Below are 12443 nucleotides of genomic sequence, written 5' to 3'. Positions count from 1 at the left end.
GGATTTTTGTGATGTTTTTGATTGTTTCTTTTCTTAAACTGGCTAGAACTATATTTTGTTTCTTTTACAGGCTATATTGCTTATTATCTGAGTCCAGATGTCATACAAAATATAAACACAAGTAAGGCACATAAAGAGAATATTAACCAAAATATGAAAGGATTTTAGAAAGCTTTTGTTGCTATAAAAAAAGCCTAAACTCTTTGCTTAACAATATCTGACACATATGTTCACTGTTATACGCACACACCCACTACTTGTGCTAAAATAATCATAAGGTATTCTTCAAATGCATATTATAATGAGATCTAAAAAACCAAATTCAGAGAAAATGATCTGACTTGATAAAAACTTTCAGAGTTGTATTATTTTCCATGTTGTGTAAGGAAAAACTTTCATGTAGCTTGGGGATCAGACAAAAGTCACAGTTATATGACTGGACAGGTCATGACCACTTGTACCTGCTTTCTTGGTTTTGAATCTTGTGGTCTGTCTGCTGCATTAAAAATATTACTCACTACAAATGCTTGGAATAAAAACTGGTTGAATATTTATATAGCTTGTTTGGCAACATACTTCAGTGATTGCTCTGCATGAAGAAAATATTAACAGATTCTGGAACTGTATCATTGAATAAACTTAAAGGAAGGTGCATTGATTAGGGTCTTACGTTCTTGGAAAGATGTGAAGAGCATCTGGAATCGGCTGTTTCGACTGCCTTCATCTGCCCACATGCGGATTACACCCAGGCCTGTCCTCAGCATCACATCATTAGCAACTGTGCTGCAAAACTTTGCCTTCAAATCTTCCACTGAGCTGCTTCCATCGTACACTGCTACAAAATTCCTTTTGCATTCGTTGGAATTCTGCATCTCGTAGTCCAAAAATCGCAAATAGATCTATAAATTAATCAAACAACAAAGGGAGCATGTACAGACATTTGAGAATGACTGAAAAAACATCAAGCAACTTTTCTCTACATTGCAGGAGAAAGAGTACACAGCAATTCCATCAAAATATTTTTTCTGGAGCTGGTGATCCATAGGGCACTTCCTTAGAAGGCTATTAATGTGCAAACTGAGCACTGTTTCTACTTCCTGGTATTTTGTCTTGCTTCCAAGTAGAATGTCTCAGAAGATCTAGATATTCCTTTGTTCTTACCTACAGTAAGGTCCTAATTTGCAAATACATACTTTTTTTCAGAAGTATGTGCAATGATTCTTCAAGCTGAAGGACAGATAAGCTAGAAATTTCTTTTTTTACTGCTTGGCATAATATTGCTCTATTACATGACTGGCATGTGAAATAATAAGGCAAATCATTGCTGCTCCCTCTCCAGAGTCAATGTGTCATCTTATACGTTTCTGCTACACTGATTCAGGAAGTGAGAATCTAAGAGCCAGGCAGAACACCATCATTAATCTTTTTATGTTTCCTCAAGGATCTGGCCACCATCTCAGCTCTTCTAAACAAAGCATTGTGGTATACATTTTATAATTTAAGTGGCTTGAAATCAAGCATATTTTGTGTAAACTCCTAGTAACCTATGTCTCTTGCATACAAGTTAATTGTCTCACAATGTAAAAGATACATTGCCCTTTGCAAAGAACTCTTAAAATCTACTTAAAAAGAAGGAGGGGTGAAGATAAAAGACTGTTATTTCGTATTCAAGTGTATAAGGACTTTAGGGTAAACCACCAATTTTAAAAGCAATTGATTATAAAAGCAACATCAAATATTCAATTCACAGAGAATGCAAGTACTATTTTCAATAGATGATACATAATCAAACTGCCAACGGGACTCCTGAGATTTCAGGAGAATGATACAGAAAGGTGAATTAGGACAGAAATTTTATAAAAAGGCAGTCAGCATACACAGCATAGAGCTGTATGCATCTTCACTTGAAAAAATTACTAAAAAAAAGAAACCCCACCGTATTAGACATCAAACATACTTATTTCCAAACAATGTTATTGACTTCAGGTATTTTTTTTTATGCACAGAACAAATGTTTTATAAGCTCTTCTGCTTTTGCAAAAAGTTCACAAGCAGTGCATATCCTAGTAGCAACAAGCCTCATAATTTCACCTCATTAATATATTAAAATTCTTATGGTTTTAGAATTATGTACTCTCAAGCACTCTGCTACAGTTTAATAATAGCTCAGATTTTTTAATGGGCCTTTTCAGGTATTGTGTTATTGTATATTTTCATTTCTTGTTATGATTTGCATGAGTGTCCCTCTGAAAAGAATATTTGTGAAAAATTTTTACTAGCAAATGAAATTAGGTATACCAAAGGCATATCTTTTTTATAATCTGTCATTCTTACAGTGACTCTTACTCATACTCCATCATTTCCATCTTTCTGAAGAGTTCATAGGAATATATTTCAATTAAAGTGCAGTTAAGTGTACTTTAATTTCACCATATATCCTGGAGTTTACATACCAAAAATTAAGGAATCTGCTATTGGTCTCTGCTGAGACCAACAGCAGATTCCTTAATGGAGCAACTAACAGAAATATACGAAGACATATTGAGATGGAAATATCTTATATCAAGGTATAGTCTTTACAGTATTTTTCACTTCCTTTACTGGTCGTTCAGTAAAACAGTGACATGATCCACACTACTGTGCTGACAGAGAGAGATCCCACATGGGGGGATCCCACTTGGGGGAGGGAGGTATGGGAAGAGGCAGAGCCATGATACAAACACCCAGCAACTGACCACATTTGGGACACACCAGAGAGCTGCTTCTCAAGGAAGGGTGCAACAGGCACTGTGCAGCCCTGGCACCCAGCCTCTCCTGGGAAGCTGCTGAGACAGTCCATAATACATCTCTGCATTACTTAGGGAATTAAGTGTGCCCCTTGATTTTCTTTTCTCACTTAACTCTGCTTCAGATGGGTGTCCCAGTGCCTGCCAGCCTTGCCACAGGAAATGCAATGAAATTTTCCTGCAGATGATTATAGTCAATATTGCATACATGTGACTGTTTCCCAGGAAGAGAAATGTGTCAGATAGATGGTTCACAAAGAACAGAGGGCTTGCAACATGCTTTGTCATGAATCATTACTTTTACTGTCTGCATATGCCTATTATATGTACACCATTTATATTTATATGCCATATATATACATATATATATATATATGATAGACCACAAAGTTATAATGCAATATACCACATCACATTTTTGTCTATTCTCCTCTTCAAAAATGCTCATATTTACTCCAGAAAAAAGATTGCGTTAATCTGATGGTAGAACAATCATAAAACTATACCTACTGGGTGAAAGGCCTAGCAAACCTGTTCACATGTTCTCTATTTCTATCCTGCTTCCTTTTTTATATGCATTTATATGTACAATTGCATGTGCATATATATATGTATTTCTTTTAAAGGGTATCCCATTTCAGTATGGAGATGTAATTTTTATGAGTTTTCATTCTTACAAGAAATGTGCACTAATCCTCACTGTGGTTACAAAATATCAGCTCTCCCAGCAATTTCCAGCATTCATCAATTATTCCTGATCTGTTCAAAGACACTGTTCATATAGCAGCACAGACAAAATCTTATTTCTATGGGCTTATCATTTGACATTCTTTAGTTTCTGGAGGCATACCAGCCTTATAAAATAGTAAAATATTTCTTAGAGTAGCAGTCATAAATACTGAAAAGGAATCAAGAGAATAAAAACTCAGCATTTTGTTTTGAGTCTTCCAGGGGAAGAAGCCAAAACCTTCAGTTTTTCCCAAGCCTGAATTCTGCTGTCAGTCATACCTGTTCATTCCTCTGTGTGGGAAATTCAGCCCACACTGTAATTATATAGACCTGATAGGTAATGGAACCACTAGAAGAAATATTTGACTTAGAAATCTATGTCTATCCTGTAGAAGAAAGATGCCACTTTCTCCAGTGCCATGAAGTTTCATAAATTAGATAAAATAAGCTGCTCATATTCTGAGGTGAGTTGGAGCTTCATTTTCGTAATTGTCTTTGGAGATGACTACTCCCAGAATTTTATATAAAATATTGAGGACTTTGTACAACACACCCTGAAATCAGGGGGTTTATTTCAATCTATTTTTTTGAATCAGACCTTTAGCTTAAGACTGCAGTGTATTTTTAAAAACTGGAAACTGATTACACGAACTGACAACCTGATATTGGATCAGATTTTATTTTAAAGAGCTGGAATAATTTAATTGCATCTGCACGCCTCTGCCAACTTGTATGGTTTCATTGCTATATATTTGCCATTGTTCCTGTCACTGGCTGTAAGACCCACACTGGCAGAAGAAAATGACTAATAATAAATTGAGTTCCCCAGGGAAAGAATAAAACTGATTTTATGACAAACCCTTATTTAATGCAAAATGTTCCCTGTACATAGCTTTTTTGAAATCAGGGAAATATTCTCATTGCTTTTGCTGATGTGTGGATGTCACTAAAACAAATGTATCAGAAAGTGAGAGAAAAATTATCAATATTACTGGTTATTTCATTTACAGAGATTTTAGCCACTACTTCTGCCATCAGTGGATAAGAAACTTTGTTCCCCTGAAAGAAAATGAACTAAAGCAGAGGTCACAGACTCAAACACCACCATCTGCCTTCATTAACCATTTTTCATTGATGCCAATAGGAGCTTTTGGAAGGAACATTTCCATAGATACTGACACAGTATATTAGCATAGTCGAGGCATTCTTGCTGAAGAGAACATCTTATTTGAAAGAAGCATAACTGCCATATCTTCTTCTTTCACATTTTTACTGCAAAGTTTTAATAAGTCACTTTTGTCAAGTCATCAGCTCCACATTACTTAGGAGAGGGGGCTGCTCAAGTATTCGATTAACTGAGTTTTGAGATGTCACTGCAAATGCCAATGTCATTAGCAACAAAACTGATAAAGCTTCACTGCAACTGTGGCATATTACACTCAGTCACATAATATTTTAAATAATTCTCTTGTCACCTGTAAGTATGGCCACCATAAATAGTAATTAAAAAAGGAAATGATTGGAAAGTTTTACTATTTCTTTTGATTTAAATTTGAAAACAACAAAAATCTTTGACTGAACATACTAGAAAAAAATCCTGCAAAATTATTGTAAACTACGAATAATATATCACCTCAGTAAAATAGTCAGATTATAATCTCCTCATAGTGAATCACTTCTGATGAGTTCTGCTTTTTAATCAATCACTGAAGGTTAGGGATGACAACATGATTGATCAGGCCAGTCAGGAAAAGCTTCAAACCATATCCCAGCATATCAGACTTAATATATCTGCAGAGACACTCGGTTGCCTTAAACCAAACCAAACAAAAAGCCATCATTCAGCTGCCAAAAGTAATTTAAACATAAGAGAAAAACTTCCTCTTCATCCATGTGTAATGTCCAGATTTCACATACTCTCCTTCTGGGTTAATTCACTTGTAATCACAGGACTGGGTTAAGTTGTCCTGTTGCTCAGTGATAAGTTACAGCACCTGTTTTATTCTACATCTTTTTCAGCTCTGTGTGATTAACACAGTACTTTCAAGATGATGCCTCCAGTATTTAGGCCTGGGAAACCCAGTTTTTTTAAAGCAGATTGTACAACACTAATTGAACTCCTTCAAGGAAACCAGACACCAAGTATACCAGTCTAAAAAGCATGTTACCAATGAGGCTTGTATTTGTCATCTGAAATGCTCTGTCCTCTTGCTCAGATGTTATCTTTTTTTTTTTTCAATCAGCATTACTTCAATGCAAAAGTGTTAATAACAAATCTGTTGCATTTTTGTTTGTTATTTTGGGGGATTATTCTACATTTTTGGTCTTTCTGTTACTAGTCTGGGACAATGTTGTGCAAACAGAGAGCTCCATACTTCGTATTTTCTTCTGTTCTGGAGCTTGGAGAATACTGTCTGTCAAAGATGACAATTTTATATGGTACTTCTAAGATACTGTGATTCACAGCCAAGGCTCACATATTGGAACACCAGTTTTTCTAGACAGGTAAAACTCTGGATTTCTTTGCTTTGTCCTATTTGTTTCTTCAAACTTCTCTGACTATCCAATAGTTGACACTTACTCTGTCAAGTCATCCTCATTTTTTTTCTTTTACAGTCCAAAAATGCTCCCAAGTGAGAAATATTTACAACTCCTTGGTACTATCCTGCTTTTTAACACTGAAAACTGGAAATCACATCCTGATTCTGCTGTTCTCTTTGACAGACATTTTATTACTTTCTTTAATAGCTTTTTTAAATTGCATTTATTAATAGCTATTTGGTTTGAGGATGCTGAGTTTCATTATATTTCTATACCTGAATGGAATAGATTAATGGTAACTTAAAAGTGGGGCTTTTGACAGTGTTACTCTGGCATGTGAATTGACATGCCTTCATAGTAGAGATATATACATGATTCCAAACATGTACTTGTATTGCACCTTCATCTCAGAAAACTATTTCACATAAGAGATTTTATTAGTTTAATGTAGGTAAACAATATTTTCTACTTGTTTAAACATAATTTGTTCACCTTGTACTCACCATATTGGACAAAAGTACATATGCTGTACTTTTTAAAGTTATTATTATAATATTTTTTGCATTATCTGTATGCTAGTAAGCTTCAGAGCTTCTTCAAAGAAGTAGATCATCTGAAGATTGCGAAAGTATCTCTGGCTGTTAGGTTATTCAGCCTTTAAATTTTATTTTTCTCTAACATTTCAAGAATCACCACTCAAATCGCTCCTATTAAGTTTTAGTGCACCACTTAAAGCTTCTCTTCTATAACTGATTAAGAAGCCTCCAAAAAATTAGTGCATCTTAGTCTTCCAGTGCCAACAGCTTAAACTGCTTTTCTTACTAGCCTCATCTAAGAGCACAAATTTCCACTTCACATGGGAGAGCAGAAAATGTTTTGGTTTAGTCAGATCAGTTCAAACAGACTCATTCAGAGCTCTGCAATTTTCTTCACCGATGTTTCCTCCTGACTGCCTAGGAAATGCCCGTACAACAGCCCAGTCTCTCTCCAGACTGCACTCCCTATGAAGGCAGGCACCTGGAATCAAAGAGTCATCCCTCCATTTGGTCAGGAGCATGCCTGGCAGCAGCGCAAACCCTTAGTAAACCTGCAAGTGTCTTGATCACACTGGGTCCCACTGCCCCACTCCCAGCCTCATTCCTTCCCAGCCCTGCCAAGCTATTGGCCAGCTTGTGCTTGGGCCAGCCCCACTGCCTGGGCAAACCCAGCCACCATGGCCAGGCCTGTCCCAGTCTCATTTGTCACGTCCTGGCACTATGGCCTCCCTCATCCTGGCCCCCTCCCATGTGCTGGGTATCCCCTTCCCACTGCTCCAATGGCTCTGCTTGAAACAGATACCACCACTCCCTGGCAGCTCAGGGTTAAGGATGCTGCCATGATGTGCCAAATCTAGACACTCATTAATTGGTGCTTTGGGTTTCCTTAATGTCTTGTGTTAAGTCTTGTGTGCTATAACCTTTGTCCAGTATCCTGTTTAGGTTGGGCAAGAGAATTAGACGTCATTTTGCCTAACTACCTTGTAACTTTGTTTTATTTCTCATGGTGCAAATAAAGAGGCTACTCCCACTATTTGTTCAGCCTAAATGTACTTATTGCTTACTCCTCCAGAGCAGATTATTTTCACTGGACTACATTCAAATTAATTCCTGTTTTGATGCTGTTTCCTGAGGTGCCCAGACCATCTGATAATAAATGGTGTTTCTAAATGGTGTCACTTCTTACTGTTTTATTCCCAGCATAGGAATATCATATTTGTAAATATTTTATTACTCTAACTATCAAGTTCTGCTGTGTTGTTTTTTCTACAGAGCATCTCAAAAAACAGGCATGGCACAAATGTACCTTGCTAGGAAAGTTGCCCACCAAAGCAAGCACAAACGTGGTTCTGTCTTCCTGGGGGCTTTGTCAAACTATGCTGACCCATCCAACATAGAAAAACACTTGTTGATATTATCCTCCAATACTTTGCCCTTAACAGAAGGTAAGAAAACTACAATTCTATTCATTTTCTTATTTTCTAGTTCTAAATAAAAAAATCTTTGTGCATCCACTGTTTGCAGCGAATGATGTCCCAGAAATTTTTCAAATCACTGTGCAATGAGCTTATACACCTCCTTCTTTGGGCTTTGTTCTACACTGAAGAATTTTCAGATCAGGAAATCCCTCCAGAACTTTATGGTTCTGGATTGGTTAGCACTTTCAGTCAGCAGCTCTCTTCTTAATTTCCCATTCTTGCTCTGAATACAAATTGCAGTCACATTCTACATGAAGTGCAGAATCGCAATGTTACTCCACTCAAAACTCACAGCCATCTTACTCAGCAGGAACTGACTTTGAATGATTACAAGAAACACAGACTTTACAACTAGTCACTTTCACTGTATGAGACTCTACCTCTGCATAAAAGTTGTGTTCAGACTGCCTTCTGCACTTAGAGAATGTTTGGGTTCTGCATGCATTTCAGATTTATTTTTTGCTGTGTGTGTGTCTGTGTCAGGGTGTATGTGTGTGCATGTGTGATATAAGGTAATCAATGATGTCTCTATTTTAAGTGTGTGCAACAAATTTTCTGCTCTCTGTCCCATTCCAGAGCACTGAGGATAGAAGCATTTGACCCAGACTGCCAGTTTGAAGCTCAAGCTTGGAGACCTCAAGTACACACTTCCTGGCTGATCTCATTGCTCATATATTGAGCTCAGACTTGGCTGGAATCTGGAATTGGAAACCAAGGGAAGCACTTGCATCTTGCTTCTGCAGACAGTTTAGACTGGATGAGCTTACGCCAAATGAAATTGCAAGCAACTCACATTCTGGCACAGTTTAATTAAGAAACTAAAGATGAAAAAATCCAACGCAAATTCTCTCTGAGAAACTCTTGCCTTTTAGGCATAATTCCCAGTAACAAACTGTGCAGCCCAGAGTACAGGAACATGTGGGTTTAAAAATGTCTGCGTAGTTCTCACTGTTCTTAGCAGGAGAGCTTGTTTTCATAGGTGCAATCTGACATAAATTAAAATGATGTCATTAAGTCACTGTACTGAATATGCCATTAATTCAAGGTTGGATAGGGACAAAGGAAGCTGACTGTAAAAAATGGACAGTAGATTCTAATTCAATTGAATCAGACCCATAAACAATCTTATCATAAACCTTACTTCATACAAAGTTCTTAAAAATTTTTCCACTTGTCCCTCCTTCCTCAATATCTGTATATTTTTCAACTTTTCCCAGTGTGATGAAACCATAACTATGTGTGCATCTATGCATGTATATACTTGTCTGTGTGTACATAAATATATCTGTTTGAAAAACCACACTAAGTTCAAATGCTGAATTGGACTTACCCCCCAAAGATGGATATAGCCTTGAAAAATCTTTTTTTTTATCCTAGCTTGCTGTGAAACCTTTCAACTCCACATTAGGAAATACTGATTTATATACTTTTATATTGCTCAATCTCTCTAAGCAGGTAATTCTGTAAGATGGGAACAGCAGGATCCATCAAGAGATGACCCAGTCCAGCCCTCTGCCTAAAGGTAGGATTATTAATGTTTCTCTCATTTTTCACAGGTTGTTATCTAACCTGCACTTTCAGACCACTAACAATGCCAGCTGAACCAATCAGCCCTCCCTGATGTTCGAATTTTCTTCCTTCATATTTAACCTGAAACTTTCTTCCAGAGTGTGGGACTCTAAGTTATCATACAGTCATGGGCATCACAGCATTCCTTCCTCCTTGTAAGAGCCTGTTATTGCATTGTATAACTCTCCTTCACACAATTTTCTAGATGACATTAAATAACACTCAGTATTACTTCATTTTTCTAAAACTTTCTTGTTGCTCTCCATTCCAGGTGCCCTTCAGCTAGGATACACTTCTTAGAATGCAACAAAACTAAATGCAGATATGGAAGTTTATGAAGAATTAATGAACTTTAATTTTTAGCCCTCTACTCAGAGTAGTAGTTTAGTATTCTTCTGATACACAATGTATTTTCAGTTACATAAATACCTAGTTTGGAGTTTTACATCAGAACTGAAGTATGAATAAATACTACAGGTAGGTAAAATTGAGATTTTTAGCAGGGCTTTGAATCATATAGAAGTTCAGAGTCAGACCAAGTAAGAATATCACAATTACATTATATGATCAACCATAAACTTGAATTTAGACTATAGGGAAATGGAAATGCTATTGGCTTAATTAACTGTGCTGATTTTAACAATAATTCTGTGTTTATCTGCTTTCCTTCTACTAATACCTAAATACATCATAGAACAGTTTAAATTTGTAGGGTTGTATAAAGATCAACTGGTCCATCTTCCCTGTCATAACTAAGGATGTTTTCAACTAAATCCAGTTACTCAGAGCCCCATCCAACCTGGCTTTGAATGTTTCCAGGATGGTCATCGACCAACTCTCAGAGCAACATGATCCAGCATTTCACAACCCTCATTGTAAAAATGTCTCCCTCATATCTAGTCCAAATCTCCCCTCTTCTAGGTTAAAACACCTTGTCTTACCACTACTGATAAAATACTTGTCCTCTTTTTCCTTACAGGCTCCCCCTTAGTACTGGAAGGCTGCTATAAGGTCTTCCCAGTCTTCTCTTCTCTGGACAGAACAAACTCTCATCTCTTAGCTTTTCCTCACGGGAGAGGTTCTCCATTGCTCTGACTATTTTTGTGGCTCTCCTCTGGAGACATTGGCCAAGAGGTCAATGTATTTTTTGTGCTGAGGACCCCAGAGCTGGATGCAGCACTGCAGGGGGGTCACACCAGAGCAGAAGGGCAGATCTCCTTCCTTACCCTGCTGGCCATGTTTCTTTTGATGCAGCCCAGGACACAATTGGCTTTCTGGGCTGGATGTGTACGTTTGTGGGGCATGTTCAGCCTCTTATCCACCAGAATCCCCAAAACCTTATCAACAGGGCTGCCCTCCATCTGTTCTTCCTGAAGTTTGCATCGATACTGGGATTTGCGCTGAATGAATATAAACTGCCTATAACACATGGAATAATCATTCATCAGTCCAATAATTTCATATCACTACTTAGTGCAGCGAAATGGGAAGCTCATCTACTTAATTGAAAGCCTCTATCAATATTAATTTTATCCAAAAGTAAAAAAAAAATGTTATAAAATGAAAGTATATTCTGGAAATCATTTATCTGTCGTCTTTATGAGCCAACTCCTTTCCTATACTTTCCCAACAGAAAAATGCTGATACTAATGATTTTTTCTCTTCTGAAAATCTTTCCTGAAGAGAACCCTTCAACATTCATCCATGTGTCATTCTGATGATGAAACAATTACATATTCAGTACAGTCTCCTCACTGAGGTTATACAAAAAAAGCCCTTATCAGTTTAAAGGCAGCAGAGAGTAGTGCATATATAAATCCTACTTTCTAAAACCTTTCCTGTCCAATAAAATACATCTAGAAAAAATATACTGTGGGGTGTCTTTTACACAGTGAATGCGAGAAGGTGGGAGGCATAAAGCTGTTCCTGTTGCAGAGAGGGGAGAAGTGGTAGTGTAGCCAGCAATAATTAATGCATATCATAACTGATAAGTTATGGATAAGAGAGAAAATCAAGGGGAATCCAAGAAAAGTATTTTTGAATTCATTGCAGCCCTCTCATGTTTCTTACAAAGCCCTGGCTTGCTAACTGTGGAGGAAAAGAAATGAGAATACTCTTTTTGTCTGTGTCTCTAAACCAAAGGAACTAAAGGCTTCATATGGAGGAACAGTAATTTACTTTATGTCCATTTTCACAGTCCCAGATGAGAAACAATGATGACCTCAGGGAGCCAGCAGTGCCCCCTTAGTTGTTCTCTATGTTAGGTGTTTGAAATACAATGAAAATTAAAATTATAAGATTACTTCCCACTTTAAAACATATATTGATTCTTTAAAAATATGAGCAAAATTAAAGATGAATTTAAGAAAATTACATATGGCACAAAAAACACATTAGTATTGCCCAAATAATCATTTATGAAGAAAGGTGGTTATTTTGGCTGAGATGACAAATTACCCTTCCACAGGAGAAGGAAAAAATAGTTTACAGTTCAAGCTGTAAAGTTATTAAACAAGATCTGACTGTACTAAGAAATGCACAATATATTAGAAAAGGCAATTTCTTAAATTAAATGGCAAATCAGCAAGTGGATGAAGGACTGACCTTGGATCGGGGTGGTGCTCGGATGTACCATTTACAGTCTACTGCTTCAGTTTCAGAAGCTTTTCCTTCTTTAACAATTTGTACAGATTCCACAATTCCTTCAGGTCCTCCCATCTCAAACTCACAAACTGAATAACAAAACACCAGAAAAAATGAAACCTGAACAGCAAACAAAAATGTTTTCTACAGCAGAGTATAAA

At 36.9% G+C, this 12443-nt stretch overlaps 1 protein-coding gene across 4 annotated transcripts in view; it reads right to left on the bottom strand.

Moving 5' to 3' along the window:
• The window catches only part of NETO1 (neuropilin and tolloid like 1), an 83303-nt gene that overhangs the window by 36310 nt on the left and 34550 nt on the right, over window positions 1-12443 (bottom strand). For 3 of the 4 annotated variants that reach the window (XM_036397217.2, XM_036397208.2, XM_054516591.1), the window contains exons 6-7: window positions 12244-12371; window positions 671-899 (exon numbers count right to left, since the gene is read on the bottom strand). In XM_036397217.2, coding sequence (XP_036253110.1) covers window positions 671-899; window positions 12244-12371 — 357 coding nt within the window. Of the gene's footprint in view, window positions 1-670; window positions 900-12243; window positions 12403-12443 lie in introns of those variants that run through there. The other variant, XM_036397225.2, reaches the window with a different exon arrangement.

Source organism: Molothrus ater, chromosome 1 (genome assembly GCF_012460135.2).
Source record: "Molothrus ater isolate BHLD 08-10-18 breed brown headed cowbird chromosome 1, BPBGC_Mater_1.1, whole genome shotgun sequence".
NCBI classification, from domain to species: domain Eukaryota; kingdom Metazoa; phylum Chordata; class Aves; order Passeriformes; family Icteridae; genus Molothrus; species Molothrus ater.
Note: the sequence above shows the minus strand (reverse complement) of the source record. Positions and strands in the feature narration are given on the sequence as shown.